This window comes from Coloeus monedula (genome assembly GCF_965178545.1).
Source record: "Coloeus monedula genome assembly, chromosome: 5".
Classification (NCBI taxonomy): domain Eukaryota; kingdom Metazoa; phylum Chordata; class Aves; order Passeriformes; family Corvidae; genus Coloeus; species Coloeus monedula.
The window spans coordinates 38028498-38048243 of NC_138785.1; the positions used below are offsets into that span (position 1 = coordinate 38028498).

A 19746-nucleotide genomic window follows, 5' to 3' on the forward strand; every position below is an offset into this window, starting at 1 on the left:
CTGCTTTAATTTCCACCAAGACAGATAGTCACTTATGTATTATTTTCTTGACCTAAGGCCATAGACTAATATAGTTTTGGCCACGTTGCTTCCTCCCATATGCCTGTGCTGAGGTAACAGGAGAGGCCAGTATATCTTTTCTACTTCTGTAAGGTTTTCTTGGACTATTTTCATATGGTTCATGTTGGGAATGGCAGAGCAAGGAATTACATACCTCTCAGCCAATTCAGATTAGAAATAAACAGATTTAGTTCAAATTGTTTATCCAAGCATTTAGCAGACTCTGTTGCTGCTCTTAAATATTTGATAATTTGTGGGTCAGTGATCCTTAACAGAAATTGTTAGTACTTTTGGGCAGAAATTTGAGGTGCTAGATGTGGAGAAGGGCTCTGTTACAGGCAAAGATTTGGGGTGGACTTGCCTGGTCGGCCAGAAGTGGGCCTTAACAGAAGACTTTATTTTCTTTGTATTTTCCTTCCTTTTTCATGGTCCATACTGCAGTCAAGCACATCCTGAAAACCAGCTCTAGCTTTCACACAAACTTTTAAGTCTCCCTTTCCAATAACCTTGGAGGAGCATTTCTTTTCACACAGCAACATGGGTACTAATGTGATAATGAAATACCATCTGTATGCATCCCAACATGAGAGAAGAATTTCAGTTCTGCCTTTTACTACTATGTGATTTTTTTCCTGACAAAGATAGAACCCTGATTTCCAATTTATTTCTGGGCACCAAATTAAGTAAATGGGTACTCTGCTTGAGTAGATCCTTAGTTATTATGACCAAGCAACTGTGTCTCTGCTATTATTTTAGAAAAACTTCTCCAGACTTTAAATGAAGACAGAGGAGGCAGAACAATTACAATGGAGAATTTGTTTACAGGCTGTCACTAGAAGAGACATAATGCCTCCCTTTATCATCACTTGTCAGAGCAGTGACAGCCTGTAAACAGCCTGCCCGTGTATTATTCTTTATTTGTCACCACTTGTGCCAGCTCTTGCCCTAGCAGGTGCCTGGCATGTGTCAAACTTATGATTCATGGATTCATTTGATCAGCACTGTAAAGAAAAGTATGATGTATTTTCTTTTAAATTACAAATTAGATATTTGGTCCCCATATCTAATGAAAGGGGCTTTGGCTTCTTTATATGCAAAAGGTACCATTTATAGATTACTCTAGAATTTAAATATTGGCTTCTCTCTCATGCCCAATTCTGAAAGTGGAATTTATGTAATACTACAGAATATAAATTAAACCATCCTACTACCCTTTTCTATTGTCATGGCAAATCTGTTCAAACTGTTTCTTTTGGTAGTGAATGGGCAGAATGTGTTGTCCTCTGGACATTTGAATGTCTTTTTATTACAGGTTGCTGTCTATTTTACACACTGCATTATAATTTCTTTCAAATAATTTCTCTAGAATTATAGTTTTGTGCTGACATTGATTCATGCATGTTTACTTGTGCACTTCAGTGTGCTTCCTAGTAAATGTATATGTGTAACGTAGAGGGTTTGTGTGTGAGATCCTTCTTCTAGAGATAATATTAGCAACTAAATAGTTGGGATCTGTGAGAAAATGCAGTTGTACTAGGAAATAAAATATTTGATGTTCTCTTCTGTGAGGGAAATTTATGGAGTTCTGTGAAAAGGGGCCCTTTATTCTAATAGATTTGGCAAATTACAAGATTTAAAAAGTAAAAAAAAAAGACTTAAAATTTAAGAGACCTGTTTCCCGTGTTTGCAAGGAATCTAATGAAAGAACAGTATGAACTACCATTGATTTCATGGATTTCAAGCTCCAATACAACTGATGACAATCAAATCATATTATTCAACTCTATTGTTATTTAGCAATTGATATAAGAACAGAAAAGAATGTATCGTAATTTGATAGTTCACATCATCCCTCGCTGAAGTGTTTTCCCAAGAAGATAGGCACTCAGCTTTCAGAATTTGCTCACTGAAAGATGTGTAAGGAATTAAATTAATTCCTTTGTATGAGATTGAATTTCAGTGAAAAGGGTGCATTTGTATGAGTTCATTTAAACATCAGTGGTGGCTGTATTCAAACTGCCTGTTGTAAGGGCCTTACCCTAACCATTGTGACACCAGCTAGGGAAGGTCCAACTCACATGTGCCTACAGGCAACAGAGAGCCTACCAACACCACAAACAATTTGAATTGTCCAAGTAAGGCTCCTGCTTCTCTCCATCAGAGTGTTTAGGTGCTTTCTTGGTATCTGCCTTCACCCACAAAGAGGGAAACTACCTAGAAAAAGCAAAGAGTAAAAAAGCAATTGTGTCTGACACATAATGAAATTCAGAGCTATGTAGTAGCTGGTCAGCTCCTCTGGTCAGCTTAGAGCCTCATCAGTGAACCCATCTGTGAGGGCAGGCACGTGACGATGGGGCATTTGTACTATAGCCAAGGCTTTTAGTGGTTGCTTCCACAGCTGGAGAGGTGTGTTCTGGCTGAGTAGCCCAATTCTTTTTTGGCGCGTGTCTGTACAATGTGCAGCAATGTGGTCTTGCTCTTGGTGCTGGCTCCCTATGCACTATTCAGTGCAAACAAACTGAAGACTTGTGGATGGAGGAGGAGAAGGGTTAGGTGACCTTAGAGAACTGCAGGAAATTTCTGGTGTCTGAGGACTCACAGAACCTACGGTACCTAACTGATTAGATTTGATTTACTTTGGAAATATGTAATAACCTGTCACTTTGGAGCTTTTTCATTTTTCATGGCTATTAGATGATACGATTTACAATACAGAAAAAAATCCAGACTGACAGCCCTAACAGACTTCCTTATATTACTTGCAAGATCTTTGTATCTTTGTTTTTAAGGTCTATTTCCCTTCTTCTATATTCCTGCACTATGGGAATAGTCTCAATGGAGCTCATAAAAACAGAAAAACAGTTCAATAAATACACACTTTAAACAGTCTTGCCTGTGGGCACAAAATGATCCAGGGCTTGAATTAACCTCAGTTCAGTCACAAAACTGAATTGTAGCTAGTACCTAAAATGAGTCAGAGTAGCACACAGGCCTTGTCCTGTGAATGTGGTTGGTCATACAAAACCCACCGTTCAAGACACAGGACATCTCTTGACATTTTTACTGTTGGGGGATTGTGTTGGGGTTTTATTGGGTATGTAAATAGTGAAACGGGATGGAAAAAGGGATACTTCTTTCCATCTTATTTCAGAATTTAATGTGTATTCTACAGTCAACCACAGAGTAGAAGACAAAAACATTCTATATGCATCTGAATGTCATTCTTTATTTTTGTTTTTGCCGCAGACTTGGCTTTCCTCACTTGACCTAATACTTCTTCCAGGGAGTACTATGAGCACAAACCTCTCTTATGACTCGGGATGTCTCCACAGTGTTGACTTTCTCCTCCCAGAAGCCCCCTGTTCTGTTATCCTTGCAGGCTGATGTTCCCAGTCCCTCTTCCGTGCTAGTGTGCATCAGGATTCCTCGGTACAGAGGACCATCCCATGTAGTACTCTTCCACTAAATACACATAAATACGCATCAGTGTTCTATTTCTTCCTAATCTGCAGGTATCTTTGGAAAGTCTTATGTGTTTGTCAGCTAGGAAAAAAACAAGATGAAAAGAAACATGTGCACGGAGCTCTATTTCACTGGATCTTAATTTTTTTTTCAGGATCCTGTATTGCACTGTGAGTGTTGTGACTTGCTTGCTCATTGACCTGAATTTGTGTGTCACCATTATATACTCCAGGATACTGCTAAATGGAAATCCTTTTGGCTTGTCCACAGCAAAATTCTTGCAATCTGTAATGATTTAAGGACAGGAACAAGGCCTGGTGTCCATAAAAGTGCAAAGAATTAGTAGCCAATATCAGAAACAAGCATAACCTGACAAAGCCATTTCAGTGAGACTTAGCTTGCAAACCCTAGCATCACTAAATGTAGCTTATCAGCAGTTTTACTTATCAGAGGCTAAGCTTTTCTCTCCCTTTTTCCCTGACGAATGAAATTATCATGTTTTTCCAAAGTAATGAGTGTCAAGCTGAGGTGCTATAGCAAAGACAAAAGATCAGGATTTGTCTTGTAGATGTGTTTAGGAAGAGGCAAAACTGTGGGGTGATTTTTTGTTGTTGGATTTTCTTATGAATCTTGGGGTGCATTTCTTATCAGAAGAAAAAATGTTCCCAAAGATGATGTTTTGCGATACAAACAACCAGATTTTGCAGATCAGAGAACTTATCAACTACTCTAAATTTGCACCTTAATTTTATTAGAAATTCAGCTGTCTATGTGCTGTCATGCTGGTATCCAACTATTAAAATCTTTCTTCATTTTCCATTACAAAAGCAATCTCATCCTGCTATTTTTATTTTTTAAAATTTATTTCCATGCATATTTCTTCATAATAAGTTGATATAGGAAACTGACTTGGAAAGGACACTTTATAAAATGACACGCCAGAGTGTTATATGGCCCTGGGCTGCAGGAGCCAGAGAACGGATGAATATCCTGCAGCTCTTTTGGCCATTATATCGTGGATGGCAGCTTGCCAGTAGCAACTGCAGCAGAGTGTCAGTGTCTTCCTCTGTGTGATAAAACACAGAATATTTGCACTTTCTGAACTATCTCAGGAGGATTTGTGGCAGAGTTTGGAGGACTTGAAGTGACAAGAGATGGAAGTAGATAAGCTCCTTGCAGGTTGTACGCCAACCTGTCCTTCTGTTGGCTCCTCCAGACCTGGCACCACTGACGCTTTTTTGCCCTTCTTTCTAGAGCATTTAAAAGAGAAGCTGGAGGAATACATGGTCCGTTTTGCCAAGGTGAGGATTGTGCGTACCAAGAAACGAGAAGGGCTCATTCGGACAAGGCTGCTAGGAGCCTCGCTGGCTAGAGGAGAAGTCTTGACATTTCTGGATTCCCACTGCGAAGTCAACGTGAATTGGCTGCCTCCCTTGCTTAGTAAGTGCATGAGCGTTCATCAGACATTAAAATCAGAACATGCAACCAACAATTGAAGCTATGTCCTACAGTAAGCAGGACATACACTTTATCAAAGTGTTTGCAGTTCTGCTGCAGTGTCTGAAGTGTCAGTATGAGAGAGAACTCCAAGAAATGTGAGAAGTTGCATTTTGTTTCTTGAGACTAAAGGACTAGTAAAATCTTGCAGTATTGCTTTAGCTTACTATAGTTACAATTTATTTTATTATTACTACTACTAAATACACCACTAAATCTAGTATTATGCTATGTCCTTACTATACACCTGAAAGTTTTGTTATGCAGGTATTGTACTCCTTCCTAGTTTTCTACATTGCATTAAAACAGCTTTTGCTGTAAATATATCCAAGGCCTCAGTGTTAAATCCAATAGCAACAGCATTCACAACAGGAAGCTCAGAAAGAATGATTTGCTATTGACTGCTTTGCTGGATTCCAGCTGCAGCCAGCAAAGCTCCATTAGTTAAAGGAATGGAAAGAATCAATTGTTGTAGTCTAGGATTTCACTTCAGGAAACAATATTCTCTTTTCTACACGCCTGACTACATGCAAAGTATATATGCTTTGCAAAGTGAGTGCTTTCTGCTACCATAACTAAAGGAAATTTCTGAGTTGCCTAATAAAGAAATTTGTAATAATTTTAAAAGTCTGCACTAAGTACACAAAAGGTTATGGTTTCACTAATTAATGGTTATTGTTTCTAGATTTTGTTGTTAGGACTCTTGGGCCACATGGTAAGCTGATAAAGCATTTGCAGCAAGATATGCTGTTCTGATAATGAGCTATCAGTAGAGACCAAGAAAAGTCCTGGTAACTAGCTTCTCTTCAGATCAGTAACAAGATAATCCACAAAATTGCAAATTTTTTTCCTTTCTGGCTTTCATATCAAATCATGCATACAGTCTTTCCCTTTGTTAGCCCTTTGCCCTCAGTTACAACATCTGCATTTTAAAAATAACCTCCATGTCTTCATGTGAAGCACAAATGGCATAAAGGAGCAGAGAGAAATACAAGTTTCAACTAGCCTTCTACATGCAGCCCCAAAAAGTAGCCATTAAACACTCATGAGTACTCTATGTGTACAGCCACCTTTCCTTTGCCTTCTGATTTTGTCCCACTGCACAAAATACATTGCCACAAATTTTAAAAATCTCAAGAAGTTTCTCACTCATGTCCGTTGAGGTCTTTTGCTAGGTTACAGCAGTAACCCTTCAATTTTGCAAACTTAAACACAAGAAAATTGCAAGTTGCAAAAACAGTTCCTTTTCTTGCTTTCTCATCTGAAAGGAATAATATTATCATTAAGATTGGAATAGACCTGCAAGACCATCAGGTCCAATCTTTGATCTAATACCATGACCAGTAAACAAAATCCCAAAGTGCTACGTCCACTCATTTTTTGAATACTTCTAGGGATGGTGAGCCCACCACTTCCCTGGGCAGCCTGTCTTAATGCTTAATTACTCTTTCAGTGAGGAAATTTTTCCTAATCTCCAATCTGAACCTCCCCTGGTGCAACTTGAGGCCAGTTCCCCTTGTCCTATCACTGGGAGAAGAGACTGACCCCCACCTTACCACAACCCCTCCTTTCAAGCAGTTGTAAAGAGGCTCAGGTCTTCCCTGAGCCTCCTTTTCTCCAGGCTAAACAACCCCAGCACCCTCAGTTGCTCCTCATAGGACTTGTGCTCCAGACCCTCCACCAGCTCCATTGCCCTTCTCTGGACACATTCCAGCGCCTCAATGTCTTTCCTGTACTGAAGGGCCCCGAACTGGACACAGCACTTGATGTGCAGCCTCACCAGCACTGAGTACAGAGGGACAGTCACTGCTCTGGTTCTGCTGGCCACACTTATTGCTGGTACAGGCCAGGATGCCATTGGCCTTCTTGGCCGCCTGGGCACAGCTGGCTCATGTTCAGATGCTGCCAACCAGCACCTCCAAGTTCTTTTCCTCTGGGCAGCTTTCTAGATGTGCATCTGTAAGCCTTTAGTGCTGCATGGAGTTATGAGCCAAGGGCCTCAGTCCTTGATCCAGCCTATCCGGATCCCTCTATAGAGCCTTCCTGCCCTCCAGCAGGTTGACACTCCCATCCTACTTGGTGTCATCTGCAACCTGGCTGAGGGTGCACTTAATCTCCTTCTAGATCATCAATAAAGATGTTCAAAAGTACTGGCCCCAACAGCACTTCCAATCTTCCACCGGCTGGATTTAACTTCATTCACCGCCATTCTCCAGGCTGGCCATCTGGCCACTCTTTTATCCAGTGAAGAGTCCACCTGTCTAAGCTGCCAGCTTCTCCAGGACAATGCTGTGAGAGACAGTATCAAAGGCTTTACTGAAGACCAGGTAGACAATGTCCATAGCCCTTCCCCAGATCTACTAGGCAGGGTACCTGCTTATAGAAGAAGATCATGTTAGGCAGGCAGGATCAGACTTTCATAAACCTGTCCTGGCTGGGCCTGATCCCCTAGCCTGTGTGAAATCAAGATAATCTGTTCCATATATCTGGCCAGATTTCACCCTGTAAAAACTGAAAAATAAATAGAATGGCAATTAAGGATTCATAATGGCAGCCAGGTTGCAGTTGGATATTGAACCCTAAGCCTCAAACCAGAAAACCGGAAAGATGAGAGCAACTTTATCAGTGCCCCTTAGTTCTCAAGAGGGATGAGATCTTTCTCATTCCACATACAGTAGAATACCTATAGATAGCCAACCATCCAGAGGACCTGGAAATGAATCTTGAGGAATACTGAAGCCCAGAATCAAATCTGCTTTATTTTGAAAGAAAAAGTAGAGCATTATGTGAAAGACAAATAGAAAATGAGCACACCTCTAGTATATTTTCCCTGTGCCCTGTTTTTCTAAAGGGATTAGAGAACTTTCTTATAAACTTCAGATGGCAAATATTTACTGTACTGAAATCAGATGCCACCTGGCTGTTAATAGTAGTAAAGTTAGTGTATGTTTTCAAGTGTTTATCTGAAGTTATATCTTGTATTCACTCCGCACTGCATGTGACTGAAAGTCATTCAGGGAAACCACAACACAGGACATGTTGAGTATTTATTGCTTTGAAGCTGCCCTGTTCTAGCTCTGATTGTATCTGCCATGTGTAGTGCAAAATCCTTAACAAGTACATGGTTCAGCCCTGCTCTGGACTGTCAGTCTTTCCTGAGAGGGCCAGCAGTTTCCACTGTTCCAAACCAGGTTTTGTTCAACATGAGACCTTGAAAGGTAGAGGCTGGGGATGGGGATGAGGAAACCAAGAGCCATCTCTTGAAGATGGTTCTCAGAGCTATTTAGGTATCTAACTTATATTTTCAGAATTGACTATCAGCTTTTAGACCGAAGGAAGACTGTTATTTCAGTACTTGTAGGGTATCTAAATGGCTTTGTGGAGCTGAGCCACAATACGGTCCTTTGTTTCGTTTTGTTTTGTTCTGGTTTGGCCAAATTTAGAAATATATCCCCTGAGAGAAGGCACAACCACCCCTCTCCCACCAGGTTCGGGAAAAAATGAATTTTCCTCAAAGGAAAGTGAAGGAGATAAAACTATTTCTTTACCAAACACACAGGAAAAGGAAAATAATGCTAAATAATAAAATCTCTCGCTGTGGAGAAAAAACCTGGGAAAAAGTGTTAGAGTCCTCCCTTTGGTCTCCTCAGAGCTGGGGCTTGGGCCAGGGCCAGGCCCTCTGTGCCCAGTGGAAAGTCCTCCTGATGTGCTCTGATATTAAAGCAGTCCAGTAGAAAAGGGAGAAAATCCGAAATTCCAGGGAAGGAAAAGCAAAGTTCAACTCTCAGTCTCTCTCCGGAAAAAAGGAAACTGAAAAAAACTGGCCAAAAACTCACTGGAAAGCAGCAAGCTGGGTGCTTCCTCACTCCCCTGCTATCTCTGTGTGACCTTGAACAAGCTGCAACCTGCTTTGAAAAAGTTTTGCTCAGTTTAGAGGCATAGAAAGGCATAAAGTTTATTTCTGGGCATAAAGCAGCGACATGGGATACACATCATAAAGTCACCCCAGGACATGTTTTCTTAAAAATGGGTGTAAAATGCCTTTATTTTCTTTAAGTTTTATTTAGTTTATTTCTTTAGCTTAAATGGGCTCTTACGACGCTCTGAGATACTAGAGAGTTTTGAGTGCTGCTCACTGAGTAGGCAGCTGTAGTGATGTAAAAAGGTTGGCAAACACAGCTGTTTGTTGTCACTCCTCAGCAGAAGGAAAGATGTGACTTGGGCTCCAGCACTTGACAGTTTAGTGCAGTGTGAAGACACAATTATTGCAGTTAAGAAACTGAGTGGCAAACAGGAAAGGTGCAGGCACCTTTTCCTTCTGCTAATGTTGCTGCAGGAGTAGTAAGAGGAGAGATGGACAGTAGATCAGCAGTAACATAGGCTACCAGAACTGGGTTTGTTAAAACAGATTCCTTTCCTGACCAAGAATTAAAAATGTTTTGTTCTTCCCTTTAACTGAAGTCTTTATGCACTGAAATAATGCATGGATATTTTTAAACCAGTAGGAATCTGTAAGGGGATGAGGAGTAAAGGCAGTGGAAAAAAAACTGTTAAGCATTTCTGCTGTGGCTTTCAGTGTCTGGCATTAGGAGCAGGTGGAGGAAAGAGCAGTGGCTGATAAAGGCAGCAGCATGTTTGCATACTGGCATGTGATACCACGACACTTGTGAAATGTAAGCTAGCCCTACAGCCTTTTCTTTCTGTTTCCTAAATTCATATTGGGGATACATTTAAGCCTAAGTAGTATGTATGTAAAATTCATTATTTTAGGCATACTGAAAGAAACATTGAGGCTGCAAGTTTGGTTACTCTGTCTTTTGGTGGGCACAACTACAAACACCCTGGTTTCATAAGAAATCAAGATCTTCCTGTGGTTTCTTATCTCTAAAATATTTTGGGGACTGAGAAGTTCTGCAGAAACACACTAAAACAGGCATGCAAGCATCATCATACTTGCAGAATTCTTGAGAGCTGCAGAAATTAAGACTGGGCTTGAGCTTGAGCATTGCTCAGATAAATTTCACTCTGACTATCTCTGACTTGGAGCTTAAAATCCTTCAGTGTATTTAAAGACAGCAGCTTTTAAAGATGAAGAGAAGGATACTAAAGCATTATGAGTCTACCTTTGACCTGCTCCAGACAAATCAATCCTATTTAGTTTCTCTCCTCCAATCAGTTTAGAAGGGGGGTTCAGAGACAGATTGTTATAAGCCCTGTAACTATTAGGAGGGCCATCACAGGAAAGAGATTATGTAAAAGTGACTTTATATAATGATCACAGATAACACTATACAGTGTGCCAGTGAATGTAATTATATTTGGCAATAGCAACAGTAACGTAGCCATTATCTCTGGGATGAGTTTCCTAGAATTTTGTGAGAGCCTGTGCTTTAAATTTTTTTCACTGTTAAAGGACAAGGATGTAAAAACCTGCTGAACTTTCAGTCGCAGTAATTTCTCACTAGCAGCATTGATCCCTGATTTGGACAGTGTTTCTAAACTTAAGCTACTGAGAATAAATATAAAGACTCAGATGTTTTGTGAAAATAATCTTTTTTTCTTAATTGCAGTCCCTCAGAAGCATGGAAGCAGAATCTTTATTATTAATCATTATACCAGTACCACCTGCCTTCTTATCTAAGTGTTCAAGCCACACTCAGCCCTCTGATTATTTTTAGGGTATTATCAAGCATCAGTGAAATCTAAGCAACAAAACCAAAAAACAAGTTTGCCCCATAGGCCCTAAAATGTACTAAAAAATGTAAAGGATCTAAGCTGCCATTCAGAGAAAAAGCTTTATTATACTTGGAATTTTAAGATTTTCATTATTTTCGAGGGTTCATAGGTAGTTTTTTACTGTCCTTTCATGTCAACACAGCTACAGGTTTTCTCTGTACTTCCTCATTTCAAACCATTAGTCTTCTGCCTAGTTCTTGATGTTGGCCTATCTTCTTTACATGTCTTTCTTTTCAGAGGAGCTCTGTGGGATTAAGCAATAGGATTCACCAAAGCAGACTCAGGCCCACCTGAGCTTATGCTGGAGATGGGAATTTGATTTAGCCTCACAGTTCTAATTTTATTTTTTTTAAAAGCAAAACTAAACTCCTTTCTTTAGAAAGCAGGTAAGAATAATACTGTGGAGCCTTCTTTATAACTCAAAGATTGCTACAAAAAAAAGGCCACAAGCTCTGTTTTGCTCTTTGTGTTGAGTTTCCCTTTAATTTGAAACATTTGATCTCAAAGGTGATGCACACTACAGCCACAGGAACAGTGACTGAATGGTTGCAAGGGCCGAGATTCACATTTAGGAATAAATCTCTCTCACAGGGGCTTCCCATACACACTCCCCACAGATGAAGGTGTATTTTTACCATTTTCTTGCTGGCTTGTTCCATTCTGACAGACTGGGGACAGCTCAGAGTAGCAGTGTGAGAGAAATACAGTTGACTGGACTCCTATGGGTCTCACAGGGATATACTTCCCTTTAAAAAACCATAAATACTTCTAATCATTGCCCAACTGCATTAATTCTACTTTAAATAAGGATTTGATACAGATTTGAAAAATGAAATTATGGGGGGGAGGGGGGAGCCATAGGGCACAAAGCAAACAATCTTCAAACATCAGAAACCTGTGGGATTCACTTTGCAGTAATATGATAGATGGCTTGACTAGACATGCCGTTTCCTATTTTCTACTTTCATTTTTCAGACCAGATTGCACTTAACCACAAAACCATCGTGTGTCCTATGATCGATGTCATTGACCACAATCACTTTGGCTACGAGGCACAGGCGGGGGATGCCATGCGAGGAGCTTTTGACTGGGAAATGTACTACAAAAGAATACCGATTCCTCCAGAGCTCCAGAGAGCTGATCCCAGCGACCCCTTTGAGTAAGTAGCGATAAAGGGGAGAGTGGGAACATGAAGAAGGGCAAGCAAAAAATGTAACTGTAGCAGAATCCAAACCCAGACATTTCCATGTAGGCCACTTTCTGCTAATGAAAGGTAATAGAAAAAAACCAGCTTTTCTACAGGTTTATAAAACCTGAAAACTAGGAAAAAGATCGAGGCAACAATTTGCAGAATTCAGAAGCTGTGCCTGGAAACACAACCTGGCTCAGTGATTGTACATAAAAGAAACAGGCACACACTTGTAGTAAAGTATTGGCATCGGACAAGAAGTGATTGCAATTACAGGTATTCTGTTTATTTCACAGGAACTTTATTTAATGTTTTATTTGCTAGAGATTGATGCTACGTATGCATCAGCAGTTGAGTCCACATTATGCCAGCAGATGCTTTGTTTATAACTGGTGATATGGCTGCTGTATATGCAGTGCTGTAACTTAAACATAGAGCTGTCAAATCTGAACAGTGTCAAGATGATTTGTAAATAGTTTTAGATAAGACAGCCTCTGATCCCAGTATTGTAGAGATCATCTCATTCACAGGAATGATCTCCTTTTCACAAAGGTACATCCTTTTTTCTTACCTTTTCTTATAATTATTCTCATGTAAGGATCATCTAGGATTAATCCTTATCAAAAGAGAAAGGACAGACAGACAGACAGACATGGTTCTAATGTGGGAAAGTCTCCAGGTCTCTCACGCAGGCACATCCTAGCAGGCCTGCCAGTGGGGCAGGCTCTGACACTCATTAGCCCTGGCTGAACCTCCGCACTTTAGGTTATGGCGGTTTGAAACCTCAGCATATTCCCCTTCCCAAAGCAAAACCTGGAAACAATAGCAACAGAAGAACTGTGTCTCTGACCCAGACTCTGCACTGTTTTGAAGTAATGAATCTAATTCATGCAGAAGTTGACCCTAATATCCAGGGAATGACCAGCTCTGTAGAGGGAGGAGTAGGTAACTGTGACATTTGTGGGCTTATTTTCATTATTCTACTTGTTCCTTTTTAGTTATCTCCATGCAGTCTTCATCTTGCATTAGTGTAAGTGCTGATGAAGTACTTTACATCAGGTGCCAGTGTGACCACTGTTACTGATCGAGTGGGAGCTTCAGGCAAGCCCTGCCTTAGCCTCAGATTTTTGGCAGCAGCTTAAAGTTAGGTGGCCCGCACCTAAGATCACTCTGGCCTGCAAGTTCTAAGGATGGCAGAACAGGTTTATTATAAAATGAGTTATTTATTGAATAGACCGGCAATAACAGACAAAAGGCTTTAAACATAGTTACTTACTACACAGCATAAAACAAAAAGAACTAGTAGATTACATAAAATAGTGTGCAATATTGTGGTACCTTTATCAAAGCTAGCAAAGAACTAGTATAGATTAGGAGTCAATGTAATTTACCGTTAAAATAACAATAGTGTACAGAGTCCTTTCACTCAGCTCCCAGGAGAGTAACCACAAAGTAGGCATCCCAGCTTTGGGAGGAAAGCCCCACATATTTCCAAGGAACATGCAGAAGATTTCTGCTTTGTGATGGTTTGGTGTAGCTTTTGTAGTTTGTAAAGTGAACTGTCAGTCAGAAATTTCAGCTTATCTTTCCAGATCTCAGCAAGATTTCTACAGCAAGATATCTATTGACAGCTGGAAGCATTACTTTCATGGCACCAAAATAACTCACTACAAGACAAGCTGTCCTGATTGAGTTATTTCATCAATTAGCAAGCTCTTGTGAGGGACGAGATGCCCTGAGTTATTTCACCAGCTAACAAGCAACAGATAAGCTCTTGTGAGGGGCGAGATGCCCTGCTACATCACTCCACAACATAGATGCAGCTAGTGCAATCACATAACATTCCAGAGTTGCTAAAGCTTTCATTGCTCTAAGCCTTCTTGGTGCTCTGAGCAGTTGTAGTTCCTTGGTACTTACTGAAAGTAACCATTGTATAACTTGGTTCAGCATTCAAAGTTTGTGTATAAGTAAAACTTCTCTATTGCCAGCAAAGCTACAGCATTGCCTACCAGCTGTTCCACATTTGCCGTTTGTAGTATGCATCTTGTAGTATCTTGTCTCAAAGACAAGAGGCCTGATGAAGGATCACTCATAGGAAAATTTCCAGAAAGAGGAGGTTTTTTGCAGTACAGAACAGTGTGGTGCTTTTGCATGAACTGCTGTTCCCGTCAGCATGGCAGCAGCGGATACCCACCTTGCCCTGCCAGCTTAAGACGCAGGTAGATAAATGGCTTCTCAAGGAACAACATATAGTACAATGCAGCCTGTAAATCTCTTGTAATCTGAGTAGTTGTCAGGTGGAAAGGCTTCCCAGTGCTTACACAAATCAGTGAGTCTTCCTTTGTTTTCCCCATAACAGGATGCACATCAGAGCGATGCAGCTGGAAAAGCAGCATTGTGCATGGAACCATCCTGTCTGTCCCCACACGTGCCAGCAGGACTGAGCTAGGACAATATACTTGCTTCAAAGTACCCTCTGGCAAATGGGAATAGAAATGTTTTAAACAATCAGTATGAATTTTGCTTAGGGGAGAAATTGTTTTCTGATTCAAAGTCAGTACTCCTTCTCTCCTAGGGCCTTCTCTGCTGAGACCTCAGGTTTTTAATACCTTCCTTACAACAAATACAGTAAACATTGCAAACCATTTTACCTATCAGTAACTTAATTGACCAAGACAGCTTCTATGGAATTAAAGATATAGAACAGTTTTCCTTTAAATACATAGACACTGAAACTAGAAATTGCTTCAGCCAGCACCATAATTATTATGCTACTATTTTGTAAGCAGTAGGGAGATTTTTTTTTTTTTATTTAGGTTAAATATTTTACTGTTGGTATCGTAATAGTTTTATTTCTTGCCAGCAGAGTCAGATCTGAGATGATCCCTAATGAACTGGAAAATTGCCAGCATTTTTAGTAAACACCAGTAAATAATGGATACATGATCCAATAAGTGTGCTGATGAGTTCTTCCCCTCACTTAAAATGCCAACACAGTATATGTGTGAAGCAGAAAAGGTCACATCAGCCTAAGAAATAATGGACATAAAACCAGATCAAACTACAGAAGACCTAAGAGCAGTTGTTGTATCATCTGCATGGTACATCTGCTTTCTGTCTGCACATGATCAAAGCACGGCTGCAGCAGACACCAGCAGCGTGTTCGCAGCCGACACAACCAACAGAAGTGCTGGCAGGTAGGCTTGTGGTATGACAGGAGCACGGGGCTTACTAAGCTCCAGTGCCAGCTCAGCTAGTGTTCTGGAATTGATCTTTTCCCATGTTTTAATTTTTTTAAATTGTATTCCACTGTGGTCAGTTTTGACCAGGTACTCTCCCATTGAATGCCATCTATCTCAACAGTCTTCCAGTTTAAAATCCCTCTTGACGTTCTCATCCATTTGTGGTGTGCGTGTAGTCATGGTTTATTGTTCCTATACCTGCAGTGCTGCTTGGGGTGGCATCTCCATCTTTTGCTGTGACAGGACTTGGAGCTTCACTGCAGGTCTGAGGTTTTTCTGATGTACACTCTCACCCATTGTCAGGCCCTCTGCGGTTGTTCACAACAAGTAGCTTTACACCAAGATTTGGCTTGATGTTCATGACTTTAGGACTGTAAAACACTCTCAAAATCTTCCAGTGTCAAATTCAGGTACAGATGATGTACTAGCACTAACTGGGGAGTCACATGACAAATTCGTAACTGCACTTCGATCAGGCAGCATTCATCCACAAATTTTATCAGTTTGGTTCACATATAGTTTGTCATTGGCCACACCAAATTTCCCATAGATTTCACTGAACCAAACTACAGCCATATAAAATGTATTTTCAGTCAAAACTCCCGTGTGAATTATTGGACATTTTTCTATGCCCATTGTAGCATATAGGAAAGTTTAACAACTATTCCATAATTGGATCTCGTGTAGCTTTTAAGAGTAGCAATTTTTTTGAAAGATCTGTGGGAATATTTTTCAGGATATATTGAATCTGTATAGGCATGAAAGCTGGACTTCTCCCCTAATAAGGTTCCCTTCTCATCCAGACACTAAGTCTGTGAGCTCCTTGATTACCCTTTTTCGTGTGCCACAGAAACAACGGAAGTTTTATATTGCATTCAACTGATCTGTTACAGTTGCAGATCATCACAGTGACTGTAGTGATTTTTGTCTGGCAATTTGTGTACAATTACCCGAATGTACTCTGAAGGGTGCTTCATGCTATTTTCCTCTGCTGCATCCAGGGTTGTGCAAACTCAAATTGGTGTTCTTACGCATGGTGGGAAATGGTCAGACAATTGTGGAATCATGATCATGTCACAGTGATGCTCGCTGTCTTGATCCCAGAATGAGTGATCATTCAGCAGAATTGGAGATGACTTGGGACATTTTCTTCTAGTCCATAAGCAGGGAGGACCAGAGATGTTTATCTGCTTTGTGGCAAGGGTCATCTTGGCTTATCATCTCCTGCTGATTTGTTCCTCAGTCACGGCACAGGTTTGAGAGCATGCCCTTACAGGACATGTAGATTTGGGACATAAGAGTGTGCTCCTCTGTGGGTGTTTCCATGGTGCAGGCACTCTGGTCTCCAAGTGGAGTTTGCCTAACCCAAGCAATCGCCACTTAAACTAATAGGATAACCTTGTTACTATAATGGACTGTGATATACAGCATGTCAGTTTATATGATTTAATAGCCTGTCTGAGCTAAAAGCTCTGTGGAAGTTCAAAGTGGAGGTTTGATATGCTCAGGCCCGATGGGGATGACTGCTCTTTATTTCCTGGCAGCACTTACATTACATCAATTCATGTTATCACATGCCTGATCTGAAAACTGGCATCAGTGTCCATTCATGCCAGCATGAATGAGAGTGAGACAAGAAAACATGAGTTCAACTCAAAAAACTATTTGGAAGGGGCTCCAGAGCTCCTTAGAGCAGTTTTATGATGTTGTAACTTTATGATGCAGGAAGGAGAGAAAGGCGCAGGTGAGACCTAACAACATTGCTATTGAATTGCAACTCAAGATGGAAAATTTAACCAATGAGAGAAGTGTTGTGCTATTTACTGGGTGCCAAGACTCCTAGCACCTATCTGAGGAAGTTAGAAGTGTTTTGGTGTGTGGCCACTCCCTACTCTCCAAGAGTTCTTTGCCTTCCAGTGTAGAGCTGTGATCTCCAGACCTTGCTGAAGTGAGACAAAGCTGGAGAGTCATGTAACTCTAGCAAAGGACTAGGACAGTGGTTTTGCAAATACTGAGCTATTCAAGCAAGTAGAAACAACTTTGTAACATCTGACATTTTAGTTCCTATATTCAGTTTCCTATTTATAATATAGAAATAGAATCACTCCACCATCCCAAGGCTCTCACAGTAGTAGGAGCCACTTATGTTTAATGGATGTACTTTTGGGTAAAATTTTGGACATGCTCAAGGGATAAAATTGGGTGATCGGTACATTTTTCTTTTCCCTTGCATCACAGGCTCTCAACCTTGAATGTAATTTATGACCCTAATATAGTTAGTTGTGTGTAAGAGTGGAAGGTTACTTGTCATTTTCTGTTGAATTGCATATCTAAAATCACATTATTATTTTGCAAACTATCATCAGGATGCTCTTTTATTTGAATTTGATGCCCTCTCAGAAATACTCTTTTTCTGCAGCTCCTTACTTTCAGTATTTAAATACATACTTTTTACAACATGTTGGTACAAAGAAAGTCTTTGCTAAGACTGCATTTCAAATCTGACAAGTACTTTTACAATTTTATTATCATTTTCTGAAGTTCAGAAAGTGCTTTGGACAAGGATTTCTGTTCTATAGCTCCCAATGCTTTATAGTCTATGTCTTTTATGGCTGATTTCTGCCTATAAACATATTCATAAAACCTCTCACAACCAGAAACAATCATCTATTTTTTTTAAGCCTGGGTATAATCTTCTGTTTTGAACTGTGCTAGAGGAATATTTTATGCAAAGACATTATTCTACAGTGAAGCAGTCTCCAACCGGTGTGAGTTTGTGTAAGTTATGGTCTTGATTTATTGTTTTCACAAGCTATGGTCTGTAAAAGACTGTTAGTGGAGATAACAATAGTGTATATAAAAATAGCTTTTACAAATTGTCATCCACCCATGGCTCTTTGAAATCTCAGAATTTTTTTCAATGAAAAATGCTGACACTAACACAGAATTTGTGAGTATGTATTTGCTCATTTTGAATCATTTTCTCCTGCCTTTGATAAGATTTCAGTGTAGAAGTTCTGTACAACCAGTACACTTTCTCTGAGGAGAGAACTCTCTATAGAGTGTAACTTGTAAGGAAAAAACAAAAAAAAACCAAAAAAACCAAACCAAAACAAACAAAACAAACCCCCCAAAAACATCAACAAGGATAAAAATCTGCTGCTGATTTAATTTATTTTTCAATCAAGGAAATCAATCACTAATCAAGTTCTCCATGCTTGTTGAATTGGGTAGATTCAGATTTGATACACAACTTTTCACTGAAATGGTCATAGTGGCTCATGCCACCCAAGACAAAAGAGTACTAATTTTGTTCCTAATGCCTGAACTTGTATTTCCAATTTTATTTAATACTTGGGGCATCATATTCAGTATAAAAATGTAAACATCTTGAATGTAATGCTTCTAGAGCTGTTAGCCTGCTACTTCACAAGTATTAACTTTGGAGCTCAAGTGTCTGTATGCCCATATGCTGGGGCAGATTCATAGAATAGGTCACCAAAACTACCAGTAATTAGAAAATTAAGTAGCTTCTGGGCATGATTTTAATATGTCTTTACATAAGAAAGACTAGGATGGTGGCCAAGAAGAAGACAGAGATATGTTGCTCAGTACATACAGGTGAGCTATTTAAAACTATCACCATACTGTTGATACAGATGGCTTAGCTTTAAAATTATAGAATCACATCTTAACAGTTTTCCATAAAGAAAAATAAATCACCTTTTTAAAGCAATTATTTCTATTCTTAATTATATGTTTTTAAATAATTTTCTCTAGAACTTTCATGCAGAATTTGCTGACACCTATTGGTTCTAAGAAAGGGGAAACCAACACCCTTCTCTTCCATTTTATAGTGTTTGTCAGCATAAATTTGTGAGTGACCTCTGCATCCACTTTGTTGTTGTGGTTTATTTAAATAATTATCTATTTCTGTCTAAAACCTCAATCTAGTGCTGCAGTTGCTTCCAACAGAAGAAAGAACAAAGACTGGACCAATAAATTTTATGGGATCACTCAGCCAAACCACTTTCAAATCTGTATATTGATGCAAGTTCCAGATATGCTAATTGGCCCAGGTTTATTAATACTCTTTAGCATCTGTCCAGTTTAAGCAGCTGGGGTTGGGTGGAATGTGTGTGTCATTCACCCCTTGGTCTGCAGAGTCTGCAGGAGCTCCACCTGTATCACAGTGCTTTTCCTCCAGTGCCCATGGTTCTTTTTTTCAGAGGCAGTGATCAACTAAGCATGACATAGAAGCATCTTCACCTGCCAATATATACCTTCTGATTTTTTTGACTCTGCATGGCATAATTCTGATTGTCCAGCTACCTTGGTGTAGCCCTGAGGTGATGAGATTTTTCTGGCTTCCACTCTGAAAAAATTAGGCTGCTAATGCAATGTGTGCTGGAAGCATGAAAAAGGAGGAGATGGGAAAGAAATTCGTGAATACAGCCAATGTTTCAGTACTGTTCTTACAATAGTCAGTCAGAAACTTTCCTGCCACGGCTTTAACCCCTTCAAATTTTAAATCATGTACACTGTACAATGGGAGCAGAC

At 39.9% G+C, this 19746-nt stretch overlaps 1 protein-coding gene across 1 annotated transcript in view; it reads left to right on the forward strand.

Annotated features, from left to right (window-relative positions):
- The window catches only part of GALNTL6 (polypeptide N-acetylgalactosaminyltransferase like 6), a gene marked incomplete at both ends in the record, with an annotated part of 444156 nt that overhangs the window by 362363 nt on the left and 62047 nt on the right, over window positions 1–19746 (forward strand). The window contains 2 exons of the mRNA XM_082281626.1: window positions 4777–4962; window positions 11731–11914. Of these exons, the coding sequence (XP_082137752.1) occupies window positions 4777–4962; window positions 11731–11914 (370 nt within the window). The remainder of the gene's footprint in view (window positions 1–4776; window positions 4963–11730; window positions 11915–19746) is intronic.